The sequence below is a fragment of the Equus caballus genome, chromosome 13 (assembly GCF_041296265.1).
Source record: "Equus caballus isolate H_3958 breed thoroughbred chromosome 13, TB-T2T, whole genome shotgun sequence".
NCBI lineage: Eukaryota > Metazoa > Chordata > Mammalia > Perissodactyla > Equidae > Equus > Equus caballus.
The window spans coordinates 7,808,884-7,832,414 of record NC_091696.1 but is presented as its reverse complement, the minus strand read 5'-3'; the positions used below and the strand labels follow the sequence as shown (position 1 = coordinate 7,832,414).

The 23,531-nt window shown below is 42.1% G+C and overlaps 2 protein-coding genes across 18 annotated transcripts; one reads left to right on the top strand and one right to left on the bottom strand.

Moving 5' to 3' along the window:
• Positions 1–7: 7 nt before the first annotated feature.
• ZNF655 (zinc finger protein 655) lies at positions 8–14,578 on the bottom strand. Of its 17 annotated transcripts, none has more exons than XM_070231597.1 (6): positions 14,350–14,477; positions 13,242–13,404; positions 11,937–12,022; positions 11,419–11,545; positions 4,832–4,936; positions 8–4,053 (listed from the first exon to the last, which is right to left on the bottom strand). In XM_070231597.1, exons 2-6 carry the CDS (start codon positions 13,375–13,377, stop codon positions 2,657–2,659), a joined length of 1,851 nt encoding a protein of 616 aa, XP_070087698.1. In that variant the 5' UTR covers positions 13,378–13,404; positions 14,350–14,477; the 3' UTR covers positions 8–2,656. The 17 variants fall into 17 exon arrangements, with proteins under 17 accessions (XP_070087698.1, XP_023472560.2, XP_023472558.2 ...); XM_023616792.2 differs by having other exon boundaries at positions 14,319–14,409; XM_023616790.2 differs by having other exon boundaries at positions 14,130–14,408.
• On the top strand, positions 13,376–22,658 carry FAM200A (family with sequence similarity 200 member A). Its single transcript, XM_005598601.4, has 3 exons — positions 13,376–13,411; positions 14,135–14,757; positions 20,748–22,658. Exons 1-2 carry the CDS (start codon positions 13,376–13,378, stop codon positions 14,711–14,713), a joined length of 615 nt encoding a protein of 204 aa, XP_005598658.3. The 3' UTR covers positions 14,714–14,757; positions 20,748–22,658.
• Positions 22,659–23,531: the final 873 nt, after the last annotated feature.

Sequence of the window (23,531 nt, the reverse complement as noted above, 5' to 3'; positions counted from 1 at the left end):
CAGATTCTCAGAGTATCAAACACACCTTTATTCAAGTGGAAGTACAAAAGCACATTCCTAAACCAAATGCATATATTTGATTTTTACATTTTCTGTTATTTAGGGATTAATCTGTTTCATAATCACTGAAGGTGACTATTGGTCTCCATACGTAAGGGTATACACGTTCATAGACAGGAAAAATAAACATGCACTTTTCATTTGCTTTTACATTTAAATCAATTCATTTAGTTCCCTACATTGCCCTGATGAGATCCTATGCTTGCTGACAGCTAAGAGGTAAAATATAGTGGCAGAACTATGCTAGAGGTTAGCCATAAGAGGCTTATAGAGTGAGCAATAAATTTTTATATATTTGTTTAAGATCCCTAGTAAATATTATAACATCTGAACTATGAAGGCCTCAATTGCTGGAATGACAACTAGAATTTTAAATAACAATTGTCTTATTCACAAAATGTTATGAAGTTTAGGATGGAAAAAATATAGTAAAATGCTTTGACATCATCTACAGAATCATGATCTCTTGCTGGGTGTTGTGACAGTGACCCTGATCTCTGAAGCCAACATTTGTGATCACTTTTATCAATCAAAAAAACCCATGTTCTTTTACATGGCCTGTAGACTCTAGTAAAACACATAGAAAAAAATAGGCGATGATGAATAAGCAATTGTACACAAAGCCCCCAAACCTCACATACTGTCTTGGATTGATGAGGGGACACTGGGGGTGGAAATCCAAACAGGTAAAGAAGTAATTGTAGTGGTTAAAACTTTACCAGAAACTGACCTGTCACTCTCTTGAAACATTCTCTGTAGAAATTTTACACAACAGCAATACCTTTGTTGGAAGGCTGCAATCCCTTATGAAGCTCTTTGATTTTTCACTGTATGTTCTTATGTTTTGCCCTATCAAAAGCATACCTGAGCATTTTGCTGGCTTTCAATGGAAGTAAAGGCATACCTCATTTTATTGCGCTTCACAGATACTGTGTTTTTTTACAGGACCCTCCAGCAGCAAAAAGATTATGACTCGCTGAAGATTCAGACGGTTAGCATTTTTTAGCAATAAATTATTTTTTAATTATGGCATATACATTGTTTTTTCAGACAAAATGCTATTATGGCACACTTAATAGACTACTGTGTAGTGTAAACATAACTTTTAATATGCACTGGGAAACCAAAAAATTCATGACTCCCTTCATTGCAATATTTGCTTTATTGCAGTGGTCTGGAACCAAACCTGCAATATGTCTGAGGTATGCCTGTATATAAAATTCTAAATTTAGATGTGCAGAATAGGCGCTGAATGAATGTAGCTAGGCCACCAGGAGTCTTCTTGACTCCCTGATGTCTTTCTCATCTCTTTTAGAGGTCTGTGGATGCAGACAAAGCAGCTAAGAACTTGGGCATCACATGAAATGTTTAGCTGCCTGCCACAAACTCAGGGGAGACAGAATCCCTCATATTCATGAATGGACAGGATGTGGAAATCCAATTCTTTTAAAGGAAGATGCTTCACTTTAGGAAAGAAGACACCAGAACAGCAACCTCAAGTAAGGGTGGCATACCTGCTGGTGAAAAGCTTAAAACTAGGAAACCATCATTTGAAGGTGCTTAAAGGAATGTAGAAGTCAACAGGAACTCAAGTGTTGTGGCTAGAAAGGAATAGGAAGTAACGTCCTCAGAAATGAGCAGGCTTAAGAGTCTGTTTTGGAGAGAACTTAGGCTGAGAATAGCAAGAAAAACCTAAATCAGCTACTTTCCAGAAGTTGCTATGTTTTAACATTGGTGTATTGATATCTTAGGGAAGCTGTGAACAATAAGAACAAATTTCAGGAAAAATAAAAATGTTTATAGGCCATATTAAAAAGAGCTTAGATGAGTTTCATAAATAAAGTACACATACCTACTTACACCTATTGTGTTAAATAAAAGAATGCCATGAGAAACAAAACTGCGTTCACCACATCACTCCTCAGACTAGATTCTTCTGCAATGACAAAGATTGAGACTATATATTAACGATTTCATACACAAATAATCAACAATTTTCTCTCCAATATTTTGATGTTGAGTAAAGCCTGAAATATGGCAGTAAATTTTTCCATTTGCATTACATAAGGTTCTTGTTTGGTGTGGATATTCTGATGATGAGAAAGACGTGAACTCCAAGTGAAAGACTGATCATATTTACTATACTCAAATGACTTCTGTCGGGTATGGATTCTTTGATGTTGAATGATGGTTGGAATATGACTGAATCTTCCCACACACATACACATTCATTACATTCATAGGCTTTCTGCATGGAATGAATTTGATGCTGAACAAGGTAGTTTCTTTGACTGAAGGCTTTTTCACGTTCATTACAGTGATGGAATTTTATTCCAGTACGAATTCTGCAATGGTGACTAAGGTACGAAAATAGCATGAAGCATTTACCGCATTCGATATATTTGCAGGTTTTCTCATTGGTATGGGTTTGCAGGTGCTGATTAAGAGTTTAACACCAACTAATAGCTTTCCTACATTTGTCACATTCAGAAGGTTTCTCGCTGGTGTGAATTCTCTGATGTTGAATAAAGGTTGAGCTATGACTGAAAGACGTACCACATTCAGTACATGCATAATTTCTCCCTGCTGTGAACTCTTAGATGTTGAATGAGGCCTGAACTTGACTAAATGTCTTCCCATGTTCATTACATTCATAAGGATTCTCTTTGGTATGAATTCTTTGATGTTGAACAAGGTGTGCTCTCTGACTGAGGTTCTTTTCCCATGCGTCACAATCAAAGGCTTTTTCTGTGGCGAGGACTTCTTGTTGCAGGACAAGATCTGAGGTATGATTGAAACTTTCCTCGTAATCATCACACTCATAGGATTTCTCTTTCCTATGAATTTTGTGATGCTGAATAAGGCATGAGGTTTGACCGAAAGCTTTTCCACATTCATTACATTCATGTGGCTTCTCTCCTGTGTGAATTCTTTGATGCTGAATAAGATGGGAATTCAATCTGAAGTCTTTTCCACATTCATTACACGTATAGGGCTTTTCTCTGAGACGAACTCCTTGATGTTTAACAAAGGTCAATCCACATTCATTGTATTCATAGGGTTTCTCTTCACAGTGGACCTTCTGATGTTCGACTAGGTATGAGGTATTATAGAAATCACTACCACATATAGTACACTTACAGGGCATCTCTCTGTGAATTCTCTGATGTTGAGTAAGATGTACACTACGACTGAAGACTCTTTCACAATTGCTACATTTGTAAGATTTTGCTCTAGTGTGAATCCTCCTATGCTGAATTATGTCTGAGCTCTGACTACAGGATTTATCAGATGCTTCACAGGATTTATCAGATGCTTCACATTTATAGGGTTTTTCTCTAGTGTGTATTCTTTTATGTCGACTAAGACTGGAGCTCTGACTGAAAGATTTTTCACATTCTTTACATTTGTAGGGTTTCTCTCTAGTATGAATTCTCTGATGTCGAGAAAGGGCTGAGCTCTGATGGAAGATTTTCTCACATGCATCACATTTATAGGATTTCTCAGTGGTAGGACTGCTCTCACATTTACTAAAGTGGGAGAGATCCATTAAGCTTTCCTTATATTCACTACTCTGAAAATCCTGTGTTAGATTTATTTGTTCATGTTTACCAGAAGCTGAATTCTGGGTGAGGTTCATGTCATACTTATCAATGTCATCAATATTCTGTATTCTAAGAACTCTCTGATCTGTATCAAGGGTTGAGTCCAGACTGAAGCTTTTTTCAGGTTCATCACATTCATTGTTCTTCTCACTGGTGAAGGTTTTCTTGCTGATTGTTATTTGCCTAAACTCTCTCTCCAGGAAAAGAAACTTCCTTAGGATTTCCTGAAGCCTTTCTAATCTGTCCTCAGGTTTATACACTTCTCTAGTCTCAGGAACTTGGGCAATATCCTTTTTGAGTCTTCCTACTCTCACTTTGTATGAAGGTACTTCTTCCAAAGTTTTCTGCTTAGGAATCAACAGCTTGTTCTCTTCTCTGGTCTCTCCATCTGATTCAATACATAAATAGAAAATGCACATGTAATCTGTACCTATGCTTAGAAAAATAAAACTCAGAGAGAAGAAAACTAAATAATCTAGTATCTCCCAGGGTAACAGAAGTTTATTTACTCCGAAACACAGGCACAAAATCTCAACAGCAGATGTAACGGCATAAATAGGAGCAGTGAGGTAGGATCCAAGTGATTCACAGTGTGGTAGAAACAGAGGGCACGTTCAGCAGAGTAAGAAGATAACCAATTAAGGTGTTTCAAAGGAGATAATAGGGAAACAGTTCAAAAGAATTATGGACAAGCTACATGAACAGGGACCTAGTACAATTTGTGGGTAATAAGGGACCAAATAAATGCAAAGAGTTCATCAAAACTGAAGGGAGGAGCCAGCCCCATGGCCGAGTGGTTAAAGTTCCACGCACTCCACTTACGAGGCCTGGGTTCGCAGGTACGGTTCCCAGGTGCGGACCTACTCCACTCACCAGCCATGCTGTGGTGGCATCCCACACACAAAGTGGAGGAAGATCAGCCCAGATGTTAACTCAGGGCTAATCCTCCTCAAGCAAAAAAACGAGGAGGATTGGCACTGGATGTTACCTAAAGGTCAATCTTTCTCACAAAAACAACAAAAAACTGAAGGGAAAAGGAAAGAGCTCTCCATTCTGGGATACAGATAGAGCTCCTCATTCTGACTGCCAAAGCAGCTACAACTTGGCTGGAGAACTGGACTGTTCTTCCCTAAAATTTCCATCTGAATTGATTCTGCCTTACTCACCTGAGCAGCCATCTCTTAAGACTTCTCTATTCTTAGTTTCCAGATCAAAGACCTGTAGATCTTGTTCCAGCTGGGAGATCCCATCAGGCTTGAAAATCGGAAATCCTGCTCACAGAGAAGGAAATGGGATGTGGCAATTTATCCCCAGATACCACACTAGTCACTTTTTCTCTTAACTAATAGTTAATGGAGAGAGAACATAATTCCTTAGAAGACATCAGGAAGGACTGGAGAGTGAGAAGGGCAAAGACTCTCTACAAGGAGCTCATACTTGTGCTCTAGAAAGAGGTGTATTAAGGTGCAAGCTGACGATTTTGGGGAGCAGAACTATTCATTTAAACACTACTCACACAAGGGAATTCGTGCATGAGTGTGTACCTGGCTTCATGGAAATTATCATTATTACTTTTCATCTGTTGCCTATAGATCAATCCTTATATTATACCTGGTCTACAACTATTAGACCTGGTCAAAATGGAGGTCATCAAAATATAACCGCTGGACTGGAGAAAGGTGAATAGTCAAAGCACCTGTTGTAAGGTGAGCTAAACTGCAGCAAAACAATCAGTGAAAACTGAAAAAATTTTCCAAGGACCAATCTCAAGAAACAATTTGTTTCAGCGCACATGAGGAAACAAAGAATAACATGACACATTCTTACCCATTAGGAGTTTACACTCTTGTTTATTCAACAAACAGTTATGGGGTGTCTCATATATGCAAAGTATGTTGGGAACAAAGAGCCCAAGCAGATAAGATCCACCCCCTCAAAGACCTTACATTCTAACTGCAGAGACAGATATAAACAACTAACTATAACATGACATAGTGAGGAAAGTGCATCTTCACACAAAATGGTCTTTCCCTGGCTTGCATAATGGACTGGTAGAATCTAATCTCTTTCAAAACAAAAGCAAGAGACAGTCTGCTTCTGAGGGGGCAGAAACACAGCATCAAAGGGGCAGTTTTACATGTTCAGAAAGTTCCTAGTAGCACACATACAAGGTCTAGCTCAAGCCCCTCATCTCCAGAAGCTTCTCCTTCTACTTACTAAATGTCTACAAAATTTATTGTTTGTTCCTCTTATCCTGACATGTCACAATATAATGAAGTTTATAGATTTTTTTTTTAATTGGTTTCAGGTATTATCATCCCAACTTGATGTATAAACTCTTTGCTAGTATGGACTGTGTATCTAGCATCATGCACTTCTTTTGATTCAGAACTACGCATTGAGTGCCAATTTTGTGCCCAAGGGTCAACATATAACAGATAACCAATGTTTTTAAAAGGGCATTGGGCCTGGAGAATATGATAAACCAACAGCTCCCCTCTTGGGATTCCATCTGAGAGCCTATGAGCAGGGAGATCAGAACAGACATAAGAAAGGCATTTACTGTGGTTCCGAATTCCTGCTGGGCAATAACAGAGTCAATTCTCCTTTTGGACACTTAGTTAAGATTCTCCATCTCAAATGAAATAGTTCTGCAAGTTTAAAAAAAAAATTAATGTGGTACGAGGCAGCAACTACTCTGCTCAGAATTCTGTTAACATAATTTGCAACTTTCAACCTTGAAATATTTATTAAGGTGTTTCTAAGTATTTGATAACTGAGACAAATTTTGGTTATTTACTCTATATCTACACTTAAATCATGTATGCACAACAGAAAAGATCGCCTTCATGTGGGATGAAGGGTTTGATTTTAGACTTGTGTTTAAGGTAATGTAGGAAGGTATAAGAGAAAATGCTGGGGCTGGCCCAGCGGCGCAGCAAAGTTTGCATGTTCCGCTTCAGCAGCCCAGGGTTCACTGGTTCAGATCCCGAGTGTGGACCTACGCACCCCTGGTCAAGCCATGCTGTGGCAGGCATCCCACATATAAAGTAGAAGAGGATGGGCACGGATGTTAGCTCAGGACCAGTCTTCCTCAGCAAAAAGAGGAGGATCAGTGGTGGATGTTAGCTCAGGGCTAATCTTCCTCAAAAAAAAAAAAAAAAGAAAGAAAATGCCTAGCAGGCAGTTAGAGATACAAGACAGCAGTTTAGAAAAGAGAATAAAGTTCGAGATAGCATCAGTATCAAACTATTAAGCTAAGGTTTACTAAACGTTTGGTAGGTGCAAAGTACCATGCCAAGCGCTTTACAAGCTTTCATTCACTTAATACTCAGCATAACTTTATGAGGTAGGAACTATTATTCTACCCATTTTACAAATGGGAAAACTAAGATTCAGAGAGTTTAAGTAACTTGCCCAAAGTCATAATAACTGGTGAAACTAGGGCTCAAACCCAGACACTCATTTCAGAACCTGGCTTACCTGGCTTTTAAATAATCTATTAGTAAAAAATGATTGTGAATAAAATCCATCCCTCCCTGCAAAATATGTACAGAAAGAAAACAGAAAACAATGGAGTAAAAGGTAAAAATAATAAAAAGAACGGAGAAATAGTGATTAGAACATGGAGAGCCAGGATCCAACAGATTTGGAATCATGGATGTTTTAATTCGAAGGGATCTAAAGATCACTTTGTGTCAAAGAAACGGAAATCTCTCTATAATAAAGATCCAAATCCCTAGGCAACAGTCTGAGCAATATTCAATTTGAGGAAATTCCACTATAAAGAAATAATTTGAACATTCTCCTGAAATTTGTTTCTATTTAAAAATCTGGTCTAAAAGAGAACAGTTCAGGGATTACTGGGGGGAGGTGGCTGGGGGGTGAGCAGAGGGGATGAAAGGGAGCACTTATATGGTGACAGACAAGTAGTAATGTACAACTGAAATTTCACAATGTTGTAAACGATGATAAACTCAATTTAAAAAGAGGGGAAAAAAGGGAGATAGGATAAATGGACCCAAACAATTGCATTCTTTATACATTTCAAATAAAGTGGTACAATATTAACTCCAAAAAAGAAAAAAAAATCTGATCTATACCTCCTATCACTTGCTGCCTTTCCAAAGAAACATTTAAGTAACTACTATGAGCCAGGTAGTTATATACATAATCTAATTTAATCCTTGGCACTACCCAGAAAGGTCAACATTATTTTTCTTGTTTTATAGATGAAGAAAATGAGTGTCACTTTAAATAATTTGCTCAATGTATCACCACCAGTAAGTGGAACCCAAGTCTGACTCCACAGTTTATATTCTTTCCAATCTATCACACAAAGCATTAAGGCAGGTTTTCTTGCCTTTGGCCTAAATGCCTTTTTCCTAAATTTAAGCCAAAACTCCATGCTTTCAAAATATGCATGTGCTTTAAATTTTTCCTATCTAAAATTACATATTAAAACCTTTTGATTTTTTAATTTAAACCTTGACAGTTTTCTAATTATATTTTATTTTTTAACTTCATCTAGTCTTTAAAAATAACATTTAAAATTTACGTCATCATTTGGTTTCTGGCCTGTACCAAAGTTGTACTAAGATTTTAGCCATCTGGAAGCATCATGCCTTTCTTCCTGGTCCTTAATGAATACACAAACAAAATCTCTCCTTAGCAATATCATTCTTCTGTAGATACCTATTATGGTGGAATGCATCCCTAGACAATTTTACTGCTTCTTGAATGCATACTTTTTCTGCTCCTAAACTGTATAAGCTTATGCCTGTCTGTCCGATTTATCATGGCTATTTTTAATTGTCATCAGAGTACAGAGCCATAAAAATGTAAAAAACACCATAGATGGTTAGACTAATTGTCCTAAGGCACAAAGCAGTGAAAAAGAGCATGTGCTTCAGAGTCAGATCTGAGTCCCAAGCCTAACTCCAACGCTGAGTGGATCACTTAACTTCTCTGAGCCTCAGTTTCCTCAGGTATAAAATAGAATAATACCTGCTCACAGGGTAATGGTAAGGATTACATGAGATATCTATAGCATCTAGTAACATATTGGCTGCTCAATAAACAGTAAATAGCTATGGCAGTAAAAGACATTCTAGATAAAGTCATTTTTGTCTTCAGGACATCAACTCCAAAAAGCAAGAGCTATGTGCCAAATATTCCTGATTTATCAACTCACTTATCACCAATTAGAATTTTGATAAACATGTTTCTAATGCTGTCACCTAACAGGGCACCTGCCACACTGTTCCATGTGAAATGCAATCCGGCCTCTTTCCTGGTCTTAATCTCCAGCACTAAGTCACAGATAACTTCCCTTTGGGTATACCGTCAAGCCAGTAATTCATTCATTGTGAAAAGAATATGCTTCTTTTAGATTTGGTCATGAAAATTATGACTTTTTATCTACTTTTTTTACTCAGCTGTTCATTCTCTGTGTATTTACTACTACATAATGGAAGCCCTTAACCAAAGGACCAAAGTTCTGCGGTCTGTGGCAAATACAACTCAGAGCTACTGCCACGGGAAAACAATGTGACTGTAAAGTGGGGCTGCTAAGTCAGGGATTGAACTATAAAGTCCTTATTTTACAATACCAAACGTTAAGTTAATTAAGTGTATAAACTTAAATCTCAGGTGGAGTTTGCTGAACACACAAATGTGAAAATGACTTCCTAAGGACTATAAAAATAATTACTAAGAAGATGCTGCTGACTTGATTCCAAAAGCAAGTTGAGTAGGAGGGTCCCTTGTACATACTTGTGCCCTGTACGTGTGAGTGTGCATGTGTGCCCTGTGTGTGTACCGAGATGACAGAGGAAATGGGATAAAATTCAGTCTAATAGCATGCTGCGCAATTAGGCTGATTGAACTGCTAAGAAGTTTCTTTACTCCAAAAAGTACACAGGTTAACTGTTGGAAATTATGTAATTATTAGATAAAATTAACAGTAGTTTACAATTACATATCACTTTACAGTTTACAAAGTTGTTAAATATACATTCAATTTGATACCCTGAAATAAAGAAATTAAACTCTTTTGCCCTCCCATTTCCCCTCCATCAAGGACAAAGCTAAGGAACACTCTATCAGGAAAGGTCATATAAATGCATCAATCTGTATAGCACCACAAGGAATAAAGGGGACGAAGGTAGGATCTTGGAGGGGGCCACAGGGACTTAAAAGAAGGAGAAGACTAGAATGTTAACTATGAGGAAAGCCCAAGGGTCATGGGAGAGTTAGGCAACACAAGGGGCAGGTCGTGTTCACTATAGAAAAGGAGGGACACAGAGCATGTTTCACATTCTAAAACAACCTGAAAAGATCATAACTGAAGAGCTGGAGTTGAACTTCGTGGTTTCTTAGAACACAGGTAGGTGACCACCAACCATGGCTTCTGAATGAACTCAGAAATCAGGGTTCAAAGTGCATCTGGTTGCAATGGAGGGCTTCCTTCCCCCTTTAGAAATGTAACAAAGGTCATTTGAGGAGCTGCAATTTTACATAGTGGTGGCATCCTGAGTATCTATTCCATCAATCAAGTGTAATATCTCACAATCGTGGAAAAGGAGTCTCCGAGCGGGGACGAGCAATATCGATGGGAAGCCGATACTTGGGCCATCTCTTGAAGATTCCTGCTGAAAGGACTGCAAGTGTTTCTCCAGAGAAAGCACTTGCTTGGGTATGACTCAGGGCCGGGCAGGAATTCACACTATGAATCCGGGAGGTGGGAAGGCGGAGAAGTATGCCTACAAAGATCAAAGAACCAGGAATGGAAAACACACTAAAAACCTTCCCAGTGGGTAGGCTGCCTCCCCACAGATAAGAAGATCTCTTTAATCCTGAGTGTAATCAAGGAGACAAAGCAACACCCTGGATGCCACCAGCATAGGCAAAGCAAAAAAAAAGAGAGAAAAGAAAAAAGTATGATTAAATCCATACATATGTAAAAAGAAAAGAGCAGAGGCAGAGACAGGCAAAAAAAGAAAGAGGAAAAGGAGCAATGCTCACATCAAGGGGGCTGCCAACAAACTGCACCAGTGCTTCTCTACAGCACTACAGGTTGCCTAATTGCAAAGCCTACTGTCCCATCCAAATAACAAAGGAGAGACCGGGGTTTAAGTCTGACTTCTGCTGCTCAGGGTGAGGTTACTTAGGATTACCATCTGGGTGACTCACTGACATGTACTGACACGTACTCTGCAGTGAGCCATGCCTTTAAGTGAAATCTCTCAAATTCTGCCTGCTTGAAGATGAATTTAGGGATCTCAAGAGGTGAGGGATTATTCAACAAGGATTTCAGCCTACCTTAAAAAAAGGCATTTCTTCTTCTGAAGAAAACGGGAAACTCTCAGATAAGGGGGTACTGAACTACCAGAAAGGAAAGCATCTGGTTGTGGGTTGGGAGGTCCCAGAGCCTCTCTCATAAAAAAGGGAAAGGGAGGGAAAGTGAGAATTTACGCAAAGCACAAGGAAGTTTCTCTTTTCTAACAGGGCACAGATGCCCCACTAAAGTAGGAAATATTAACTGAGGATAAGGAGTAGAATGTATCATCTTGAAACCCCCAAAGGAAACCCACTCCCAGAGGAGACAACCTTAAAGATGCAGGATTTGGAGGTTCTAAGACCTGCAATCTGAGCCACGCACTACTTTCTCAGAGACCTTACACCTACCCAGAAACAAGGAAGTAAAGAAATCCTAACAGGTAAACGGAACAACAAGAAAGACAGTCCTTACCCAGTGAGACCACGTTCCCATAATTCTCTAACATCACTTCTCTGTAGAGATCCCTCTGAACAGGGTCCAGGCATCCCCATTCCTCTCGAGTAAGGTGGACAGCCACATCCTCGAATGTCACAAACTCCTGAAATAACACAGCCTGGCTGCTCTGGGGAATGAGGCCACTATGACATCATGGCCAGAGAATGAAGGAGATGATACAGAGCGGGTTTCCAGTGTGTATTTATGCTGGGAGGAGGGAGAACAGATGAGGATCTAGGGAGTAAGTTCCATAAGTCTTTACATCTAATAAGCACCCATCACAGCACCAGGAATAAAAAAGGAACAGTGTTTGCCGGTGGTGTTGGACAGATGGGAAGGTGGTTCATGTAAAGTCCAGGATTCTGAAGAGGATCAGTTCCCAAACTGGGAACTTTTTTGAAAATATTCCAGGCAAGGTTTATGGATGGGATGAGGGAAGAGCCACACTCAATCAGCAGGAATAGTCCCTGAAAAGCAGAGGTTCCTCAGCTCACCTGGTACCTGGCTGTCAGGAGCGCAGCTGCCTGGTCTCCTGGGCTTCCCTCGTGGGGAAGATCAGGCACCTGGGAAACAGGTGGAGCTGAGGGAGGAGAAAGGAGCCAAGAGTGAGAGCAGCCCTTCCCCAGGGCTCCCGTACAGAAGAGGAAGTCAGTGGGACCCTTCTGCACATCTAGTAAAACCAACGAACGTTTTTCAGGTATGTGTTTACTCTGCTCCTTCGCAGCACTTGCACACCCTCCTTACAGGTTTAGACTCGTGATACAGGATTTTATTATGCAATCTCACTCGTGATACAGGATTTTATTACGCAATCTCATAATCTCACATTTCACTTCATCCTCATGACGTGACATTCCTCTAACAGAAGGGTAAGTGCTATACCTGTTTTGCAGATGGGCAAAGCAAAGCATAAAGACTTGCAGTGACTTGTCTGGGGCTGGGGCTATTGAGCAAACCTCTGACCCTCCCCAAGCACTGTTCTGTAAACTTCATGAAGCCTTTCTCTTGAGAATGGACACTGTCTCTGCAACCAGTGTGTAGGCCTCCACGAATAAGAATGGTCATCAGTTTCCTCAAAATCCTTTCCACACTCCCACAATGCCCCACGGCACTCTACACACTGTAGCACTCAGTCAGTGTTGCCGACACACAAGTTATTTCAGGCACTGCAGTTGGCCGCAAGTAATCTGAGACAAAATGGAGGAAGTACAAGACAGATCAACCTATCTACACAACATGTGAAAATGATACTGTATAGTTATGATGTGACACGTACACATTCATACAGGCGTTGTGCTCAACCAACGAATTAAAGAGTTGTTTTCTTGACTGAAATTAGATTAGTCACGAAACACTGCAATTGCAACAGAATGGCAGGTGGCAAAGCATGCAAGGTCATCATGGAGGAAAGAGACTAAGTGAAGGGAACTGGGAGGGTGAGGGGGGCAGGGGAGGCCCTAAGTCTAAGAGGAAGTGAAAACGAGGGGAGGATCGTAAGATGCAGCAAAAGCAGCACATCTTAAAATTATTCTGGGTGGGGTAAGTGGGGTGAAGTGAAGGATGTATGAACGAAAAAGAGCCAAAGCAGAGTGACTACCACGCTGAACACGTAAGAAAGACGGGCTGTCCTTAACAGAGGGGCCCAGACCAAGCCTGAACTGAGTCACATCTGTCCCTCCCTTCGGGACCTCCCTCTGGGGGCCGTCTTCTTACCGAAGTTCCTGGCCCCTCTCAGACCAGGCCCAGGAGCCCCTCTCTGTTCCCCAGGCTCCCGGATGTAAGTGCTCTCTCTGCCTTACCCCCAGCGAGTCCCTGTTCCATGTCGGTGTCCTGCACGAACTGAGGCTCTGGCGACAGACCCTCCGACGGCATCTCCAAACACTGAAACTGGACCCCTGGCGATGCCGCTGCTTCCTGGGCCGAAAGCTCCTCCATGCCTGTCCTGGAGGACAGTGACCATCACTGCGGGGTGAGACGAGGGGAAATACTGCGCTGAGTTCCAGCACCCCGCCACCCGATGCCCTCAGGACTCAACAAAGCGTCTTCCACACGGTGGACGCTCAAGAAAGAGAGCTGACCACGATGGACCACGCAAATCAAACAACAGAAGGAAACGCGGATACTATCCGGTCTCAAATATTGAAGAACCAAGTCGCATGGTCCGAGTATGCAGATTTGTTTGAACTCTGCTAATTCAGAATTTGTGGTATTTAAAACAAAAAACAAAAACAAAAAAAACCTCCCAAGACTACAATTTAATGGTGTAAGGATTTCTGTGGAAAGTTTAAAATATTTGAAATTTATAAACTTCTTTCCAGGCTCAAATTCGCACCCAGAGAAACATACGAGCTCTGGGCACGCTCCGTCAGCCCCCTCTGAAGCACGGAAGGGGCCCGACTGACACAACCCCACCTCGGGGCCGAGACCCTCCGCCACCTCAGACCAGGGGGCAGGCCGTTTCCCACACTCCCGACACGAACCCGGGCAAGAGCCGCGACTCCAACAGGTTGGACCGGCGTCCTTCAAAGCCAAGGACGCGACAGGGTTCCGTCCCCTTCCGCCACCCTCACACAGGGCCCCGCGCCCGCTCCTCGGAGGCCTCGCCCGGCGCGGCCCTCCTCCCACTTCCCTGTGAGGTGACCACACGGCCCCACAAGAGCGAGGCGGGCCGCACAGACACAGCTCACCCCAGGGCACGGTCACCGCGTCCTCACGGCGGGGCCCTGAGCCCGCGGGGCGGCGGGGCGAACCCGAGCTGAGGAGAAACAGGCCCTCGCACCCCGGCCCCGCGCGCTCCTGGGGACGGAAGCCGCCGTCGCCAGGGGCCGGGCGCCTCCTCCCGTTCCCTCGGAGGCGAAACAAGCGTCTGTCCGCACCTCGACCCCAGAAGGGCTTCCGGGGACTCACCCGAACGGAGGGGCGGGCCAGGCGGCCGTCCCGCCGCGGACACCCTCCGTCTCCGGGCCGCCCCAGCCTTCCAAGGGCCGCTCTAGACCGCTTGGAGGCCGATGATTCTCGGTGGCACTTCCGGAGGCGGAGTCTGACGGCCAGGGAGCGGGAAGGGGCGGAGTCGGGGGCGGGAAGGGGCGGGGCGCGGGCCCCGGATGAGGGCTCGGAGTCGCGGAACTTCGCTTCTGTGGCTGCTCCGTGTGTTTCTCCCGGTTTCCCCTCCCTCCGTGCTAACCCCACTGGGCGCTTCCGTAGCCAGTATGCCGATCATGACCGCGACAGCTCCGGACTTGGGAAAGCGCCTCCGCTGGCCCTTCCCTGACGCCAGCCGACCCTCGAGACTGCCCTCGGGGTGATGCCAGGCAGGTGGGTGTGTGTCGGAGGTGAGGGGCAATGGCAGACCTAGGGGTCCGACTTCCATGAGTCCGCTGATCGGGAGTTAGCACAGGGTTACAGAATACAGTCATTACGGCGCTTCGGTGGTAGGAGGACCGAAGAAAGTCGTTGGATCGGAGTCTACTAAGGCTCTTGGGGCAAGGAAGGGACATGGAGCAAGTTGGAGTGGAAGAGAGAAACAGCCTGGAAGAAAGCTGCGTTCCTGGTGGGAAGACTCCGCAGAAACCGGGATAGGTAAACCACGGAGCACGGAGACAGGCCGAGTGCTAGAACAGAAGCCCCTAGGGTATTATGACCCCGGGATCCTTAGAGAATGTGATGTCTTGTGGTGCAACTAGATCTGCTAGGGACAGGCAAGTCTCTTAAAGAATCAAAAGAGTGATTTCGAAGGGACTTTAGATACTATGCCTTTGTTTAAGCTCACAAATCAAGTGTTAGCCTTTAGTGATATTTGACATTTCAAGTTAAATATAGGAAAAATCAAAGTGTAGCTTTCTGTATGCTTTTTCAAACTATATCAGTCTGTCGGAGATTCTGATATGCCTTCTCTTTCTTTGCTCCTTCAGTATCATAAATGTAATGCAACTTCCTACAGTGGTACAATCTCTCTAGTCCACAGTATCCGGGGCCCAATGGAGTCAGCATCAGAGAGAGAAAATGCGCTGCTTAGTCCATTGCTTGCTGGACAGCTCCAGTTAGAAACTTCTTGTGTTGAACAGAAATATACCCCCTGGTGATGTCTATCTCTTGTTCCTTTTGAGGTCCCTGGGACAAAAAATGATCCATTACTTCCTCCTTTCGCAACAGCTCTTCTAATATTCTAGGGTAGCTATAGGTTTGTAGTTCTTTCTTGAGTTGCCATTTCCCCACAGTTTGTACCAATTTGCAAAGTGGTGGGAAAACATTTCTGCAGCAGAGGAGTGTAAACTATTGCAGTGGTGCATCTGTGTCTAAGTTTTAGCCAACTCAGGCAGGTTGCTTCAGTGAGAAGACCATAGGAGGCACCCCTTTAAGAGTCCACGTCCCACCAATAGGCATCAATCCCTACCAAAGTGGTGAGAAACAGTAGCTACTATTTTGCTTTTGAGCAAGATTTCTCTCAACAGTTCTTCAGATGACACAGGTGGAAACAATTAACCAACTCATAAAATTTGTGATTTTTAGCTTAAACTGTATTGCTTTAAAGAAAATGTCTGGGAGCCACCCCATAGCATAGTGGTTAAGTTTGGCATGCTCCACTTCAGTGGCCCCAGGTTTGCAGGTTCAGATCCCAAGTGTGGACCTACGCCACTCATCAGCCACACTATGGTGGCAACCCACATATAAAGTGGAGCAAGAGTGGCATAGATGTTAGCTCAGGGCTGATCTTCCTCAAGCGTAAAAAAGAGGAAGATTGGCAACAGAGGTTAGCTCAGGGCTAATCTTCCTCAGGAAAAAAAAATGAGCAATTATTCCCAAGGAACTGAGTACTTCATTCATACATATGCTCATGTTTGCACTAGGCGTGGATAGATACAGAAGTAAAATATCACCCCAAAATTGGTACACGTTCTCAATGTGGATTTGTCTTGCCTGACTGCTTTGCCTCTACCGGCACTGTCATCTGAGGGCTTACGGGATGCCTTATCCACTGGACATACCTTAAACCAAGAAACCCATTCTATAATCAAGGATGTGTGGCATTGAGCTTGTAACCACAGAATTCATGGTGCGTACTCGTCACCCAGAAGCAGCTAGCCTGAAAGAACTGTGGAATGGCATGTTGAAGACTCCGCTAAATTGCTGATATAAGATACGGCACCTTGTGAAGTTGAGGAGCTGTCCTCCAGGATGCAATATATGCATTGAACCAATAATGTACATATGTATGGTATTGTGTCTCCAATAGAAAAACTACACAGGCACAGGAACCAAGGGGTCGAAACAGGAGTGGCCTCTATTGCTATCATCCCCAAGAACCCACCTGTGGAATTTGTGCTTCCTATCTCCAAACCTAGAGTCCGGTGGGTTATGGTCTTGATTCTTAGGAAGAACATTTCTTCTGGGATGTACATTAAGTGTCCCACTAAAGTGTAAATTGATAATGACACCAGGCCATTTTGAGTTCCTTGTGCCAGGAGATCAGTAGGCAAAGAATGGAATTATTATAAGGGCCTCCACAGTCCCTGCCACACACACTACATAAATATAAAACTTATACCGAGCCAGCTATATGCAATAACCTACTTTCCTGGACCCTTTAGGCACTTTAATGTAGGAATGGGGTAAGGTAGAGAGCAGAAATCTGGTTTAGACAAAAAAGAAAAATACAATGGACAACAATGTAATGGCTCTTAGAGATGACTTGGAACAATGGAAGGAAGTATCTGGAGGAAGAAGTTCTGGGAATATGATGTCTTCAAGGATCATAGGTTAGCAAGCCAGCCACTGATAAAGGAGCAAACTGAAGTATGGGAAGTAGAAAAACAATGGCAACCGCAGTACAGTCAACCCTCATAGGGAATGGAACATTCAGGGCTTGTGAGCTTATTCAGAACATCACCTTATCATTGGTAGCTTCTGTAGCAGGTGGCTGTTCCTTTTGTAGGCTCTTGCATTGTGCTCAAACTTGTCTCAGAGCTTAGAGTCATGTCATAGTCATTCAAGGTCTCAGTTACTGTTTTATAGAAGGTGAGGTTTCTGGACTACTCACAAAGTAATGTCAAAAGTCGTAATTATTGTGATAGCACTTTGAGAGCAACAATACCTCAAATTCAACTTATAGTAATTCCACTATTGTTACTCTGAAAACTCCCTGGAAACATTCACCTAGCTCAGAATCTTATAACTGTTTAGTATTGGAAAGAATATCTCTTGCCCATAGATCAAGTATTTGAAAATACTGCCCATTCAAGTGCCAATACATAATCAGGGTCCCTAGAGAAGCAGCCACTTGGGTTTTGTGAAACCTTTCATCCTTGACTTCACTTCGATCTTTCTCTGTCTACATCTTGGTTTCAGTTCCTCTGTCACAGACACAATCAATAAGTATTATTATTGTTTGAAAATAAGAATTATTGTGATTACTGCCATCAATAAGAAAAACAGGAGAAATAGAAGAATCTGAGGGGGACGGTATCAGGGAAGCTTAACCCCCCTTTCCCGGAGGCGAAAACCTGAGCCGAGGAAAGAGGTCCCCAAAGCCCGACTCAGTGATTGGGGAACAAGAACGTAAAGTCCTCCTGCGTTGCTAGAGAGGACCCCGAAGCACGGCACAGGCCCGGAAGACAGGTGTGACGCACTTCCGGGTTTTGTGAGGCTGTGGGTTCTGGCGATCGCAGGGTCTGCTTCCAAGTCCACTGGCCTTTGATCCTTAGAGTCACCTCCCCTTTCTATCCCGGCACTCCCAGACTTCTCCGGGGTTCACGGTGAGACGTGGGTCCGGCCAGGGAGGATGGGCGGGGATGGAGGTGGATGTGACGGCTGTGTTCCGCGATCCCCCTCGCCACCACCGCCCCCGGACGCGGTGGAGGAGCGCCCGTGACCCTGTCCTTCGTCCCAGCCTAGGCCGTAGGATGCGCGTCTCCCTGCAGAGACAGTCCTAGATCCACGCGGGAAGGGAATGACGTTTTGTTTTCCGGACTGAGATGAGATGTCTCTGGGACCGGGACGAGGCGCTTGCGTGCCCCGCCTGGGCCCCCTCGTCCTCGGTTTTCACCCCAAGAGGTCGCGGACAGAATGACCCTAGACTAATTTCTCTGCTTCCCATTTGTCCTCATTTCCTGTCCTTCCAGTAAGGGCTTTTATTCTGGCTTCCTAGGCCCCCCAGGTGTTAAGACGAAGACTGTGGACGTTACCAAGCTCCACGGGGTGTTTTTTTTTTTTTTTTTTTTTTTTTTGAGTGGACAAGTTTGTTAAGCCTCATAAATTTTTGGATGTCATCTGCTCAGCCCCAAAACCACCACCATTAATGGTTGTGATTAAAGAATGTTTGAAGCCTAGTGAATGAAGTGATTTGGTTGCAGTGGGAGAAGATTACATACACTTCACCCTTTTCCTGTCAGTCTCTGAGCTTTCTGAAGGCCTTTTAAAGGAGTGGTTTAGTACACTAGGCGGATTTTTCAGTTGTGGGAGACAACTGTGCTTGACTTGGAGCAGTGAGTAGGGAAGGGACTTTGTGGCCGCACAATGGAAAGTGCTTTGGGCCATTAGGAAACCAGTTGCAAGCACTCTGTCTGCCACCGATTAACAGGATGAGCTTGGACAAAACACCACCAAGTCTCAAATTTGTCCTGAGTAAAATAAACTGGGTTATGTGAAAGGGCCCTTCCAACTAGGAAATTCTTTGATAGAATTAAGTGAAAAATCCATCTAGGTCAAACCTAATGCCCTATCTCCATTTCCTGCGGTGCCACCAGTATACAGAAAGTTACTTTCATTATTCAGAGGCTGATAAGTGGCAGAGGACCAAAGGAAACACTTATACAGGCCAGTGCTAAACAGATAATATGCGATCAAATAAATTTTGGAGAAGCAGATCAATGAAACCTTACTATTTGCTGGAGAAATAGGTTGGTTACACAGTGTAATGGGAGACGTAAGTAACTTCCCCATGGACATAATTTACTTCTGTATTTTGACCTGTGCTGCTCTAATATTCTTCCCATTCTTATTCAGATGTTTCATAATTAAGCTGACAGTTGCAATACAGTGAAATCTCTTAATTTATAAATTCCATTCCAAGTTTTGAAATACCAGACCTATAATGAATTTGTTGAGCTTTCCACAAATGGGCAGAAAATGTTGACATTATATTCATGCAAACAAATATTTTTTAAATGTTTACTGGTTGCAAGGAACTATGTTAAGTGACTTAAGGGTGACAATGAAAGCAAAAAACAAATCTTTATTCCTGAGGAGTCATCTAGTCAAGATAAGGCATGAAAGCATTAAAAATTAAATTTCAGGGTAAAAGCTATCAAAATATTATGTACCAAACTGGTGATGGAGACAGTGACTCTAAAGGCAGGAGATGACTGAGTGCTGGGATCATTCAAGAAATGTAAAGTAAAACCCAGTCTTTCTACTGCTCCTTGCCCAGAATATGAGCAAGAATACACTCCAGACAGGCCTGTCCAGGTCAGCCTCCTGACCTCAGCCCTGCACCTTTGAGTTTCACCTCCTTGGAGTCCCTTCGTTTTGATTCATTCTGCCACTGTGAGTGAAGACCTCTAGGAATGTTTTATTCCTCCCTCCCACCTTTAAAGTTTTGACACATGTCAAAAACCAAGATTCATTTTCCTCAGTCTCCTCAAAATACCTGAGACAGAATGGAATTTTCAGAAGATATATCACTAAGATTGAAGGAAATGAGCAAACAAAATATAAGAGTTGGAAGATAAAGATAACAGCAGCAACACAAATGATGACACTATAAATGCTAAAAGATGGGGACAAAAAGAAGTTAGGGCTATCAGGAAAGGTTAAATGGATTTCAATAATTTTAAAATATAAATACAAGGTCTAATTTTTTCCCCTGTGTCCTAGTGGATCATCTTGTAAACCCTCCTTTGGTGACCACTTTTTAACAGTGACCAGATCACTTTTTAGAGTGACTAGATGGCAGTGTAGCAGCATGGTTAGGACCCTGGGCTTCAGACTTACGTTTGAATACTGGCTCTACCACAAGAACTATATGTTTTTAGACACATTGTTTAATCTTTTTTAGCTTCTACTTTTTGTATGATAGGAATAATCATCATGTGTACTTCATTAGGTTTCCACGGGTATTAAATGACCTCTGTATGTCATGTACCAAATGTGCCTGGCACACAGGTACATAAATGGCAGTAGTTCATCATTTACAATGTCACACCACTGGATTTAGTAAATTGTCTTCATGAACACTTGTATGAGGTGTTAGCAGCATAGCCATACAATGTTACTTTTTAATACTGCCATAAATTTTTTCTACCCTGCAGGATAGCAAAAACAGATCTCATAAAACATCCAGGACAGAAAGGACAGCCCTGCAAACACAGCCTCTTTGGATCAAGTGAGCCGTTTCTTTGAACCTGAACAATGACTACTGAACCAGAGGATACTACAGATTTGTGTCCCCAGACTACACAGGAGATGGAAGGCATAGTGATAGTGAAAGTGGAGGAGGAAGATGAGGAAGAGCATTTTCAAAAGGAAAGACATAGCATAAAGTTATCACCACAATTTCTTAGTCGTTCCACAACTATGAATGAGAGAGCCTTATTATCGTCATATTTAGTTGCATATCGAGTGGCAAGAGAGAAAATGGCTCACACGGCTGCTGAAAAGATTATTCTCCCAGCATGTATGGATATGGTACGTACAATTTTTGATGATAAATCAGCTGATAAATTAAGAACTATACCTCTTAGCGATAATACAATATCTCGCCGAATCTGTACGATTGCAAAACATTTAGAAGCAATGCTGATTTCACGGCTACAGTCTGGTATAGATTTTGCAATCCAACTGGATGAGAGCACTGATATTGCAAGTTGCCCAGCACTCTTGGTTTATGTCAGATATGTGTGGCAAGATGATTTTATAGAGGATCTGTTGTGTTGTTTAAATTTAAATTCACATGTAACCGGATTAGACTTATTTACTGAATTAGAGAAGTGCATTGTTGGTCAATATAAATTAAACTGGAAACATTGTAAAGGGATTTCAAGTGATGGAGCAGCAAATATGACTGGAAGACATAGCAAAGTTATTGAAAAATTGTTGGAAGCAACCCATAACAATGCTCTTTGGAATCACTGTTTTATTCATCGAGAAGCTTTGGTATCTAAAGAAATTCCACCAAGTCTAATGGATGTATTGAGAAATGCAGTGAAAATTGTGAATTTTATTAAAGGAAGCTCATTGAACAGCCGGCTCCTTGAAATGCTTTGTTCGGAAATTGGAGTTAACCATACCCATTTATTGTTTCATACCGAAGTCCGTTGGTTGTCTCAAGGAAAAATCCTGAGCAGAGTATATGAACTCAGGAAGGAGATTTACGTTTTTCTCATTGAAAAGCAATCTCATTTGGCAACTATTTTTGAAGATGACATTTGGGTAACAAAATTGGCATATTTAAGTGATATTTTTGGCGTTCTTAATGAATTAAATTTGAAACTACAGGGGAAAAACAATGATATATTTCAATATCTTGAACATATTCTAGGTTTCCAAAAGACATTATTGTTGTGGCAAGCGAGACTTAAAGGTAATCGCCCCAGCTACTATATGTTCCCAACATTGTTGCAACACATTGAAGAGAACATCATTAATGAAGACTGCTTAAAAGAAATAAAATTAGAGATATTATTGCATCTCACTGCTTTGTCTCAAACCTTTAATCGTTATTTTCCAGAAGAAAAATTTCAATCATTGAAGGAAAATATTTGGGTGAAAGATCCATTTGCTTTTCAGACCCCAGAATCAATAATTGAGTTAAACTTGGTGCCCGAAGAAGAGAGTGAATTATTGCACCTCAGTTCATCATTCACACTGAAGAATTATTACAAGACGTTAAGTTTATCAACATTTTGGATTAAGATCAAAGATGACTTTCCATTGCTAAGTAGAAAGAGTATATTGCTATTATTACCATTCACAACTACCTATTTGTGTGAACTAGGATTTTCAATCTTGACACGATTGAAAACAAAGAAAAGAAATAGGCTCAATAGTGCACCTGACATGCGTGTGGCCTTATCTTCATGTGTCCCAGACTGGAATGAACTTATGAACAAGCAAGCACACCCATCACATTAAATACAGTCTTTATGGAATTTTGGTTTTGTGCTTTTTTACACGTATTTTGGTATATTGTATTTAAATACTAATAAAATATTTGGAATTTACTAGCTTTTTTCCCCAATATAGTATTGTTTTTGAAACTTGTTTAGTTACATAAATGTGTGTGTGTGTGTAGGGTAATGATGTAAAATACGTTTCTGTGAATTACTGTCAATTTTGAAAAATAATACTCTTCACCATTTTGTACTCAAATCTGTTCCCTTGTCCCTGCTGCCGCCTTGCTGCTTCCTTTCAGGTGTAGCCCCATTCCTGTTCGGTTTCATTACTCACCATCTGTGTGCCTATGTGCTCTTCCCTTTTTGTTCTAATTCCAGGAAGTGGATCTTGATGCTGATCGTGGTTTACCACCACCCTTGTCCCTGGGTTTATTTAAGCATGGCCATGGGTTATAATTCTAGCTAGATAATGAGATGTGTAGGGCAGTCTACTGGGATATTGCTGGAAGGTCTCCCTTGCTTTCAAAAAAGAGACACAAGTGAAAAGATAGTGATGATGGTTGCATAACTTACGCATCTCCCCAAAACCCTCCTTAAAAACATACAGAGCAACCAGGATAGCAAAACTGAAATCCATAGACAGCATCTACAACAAAACCAGGTAACAGGGTACTACCTACAAAACTATCATAGTCTCAAGCCATTGTATCTGTTGTCCGCAGCTGCAAAGGGCAAGGAATGACAGGTACCGCCAAGGCTACTTGGTTGTTTAAGCAATCAAAGTTTATTGATAAAGGGGAACAGAACGTGGAGTGGGGATAAAGGGAAACAACAAATCGGTACTTAGAACATCCACACCACAATCAGCCGAGGAAGTCCCAATAGTTTGTATGGCTGGTGGGAGTGCCAGTTGTTCGGGTATGAGGCAAAGTGTCCTTTCCTCAGTGAGACTCCCAATTGTTCTATGCCTGTGACGTCCTT

What these genes read in the sequence shown, in the direction of transcription:
- FAM200A (XM_005598601.4), top strand. Translation starts at nt 13,376, where the DNA reads ATGCCTGTCCTGGAGGACAGTGACCATCACTGCGGG. An exon ending in ACAGTGACCATCACTGCGGG is followed by an intron (nt 13,412 to 14,134) that starts GTGAGACGAGGG and finishes AGCTCACCCCAG; the next exon opens with GGCACGGTCACCGCGTCCTC.
- ZNF655 (XM_070231597.1), bottom strand. Translation starts at nt 13,377, where the DNA reads ATGGAGGAGCTTTCGGCCCAGGAAGCAGCGGCATCGCCAGGGGTCCAG. An exon ending in GGAACAGGGACTCGCTGGGG is followed by an intron (nt 12,023 to 13,241) that starts GTAAGGCAGAGA and finishes CTCCTCCCTCAG; the next exon opens with CTCCACCTGTTTCCCAGGTG. An exon ending in TCCTGACAGCCAGGTACCAG is followed by an intron (nt 11,546 to 11,936) that starts GTGAGCTGAGGA and finishes GTGTTATTTCAG; the next exon opens with GAGTTTGTGACATTCGAGGA.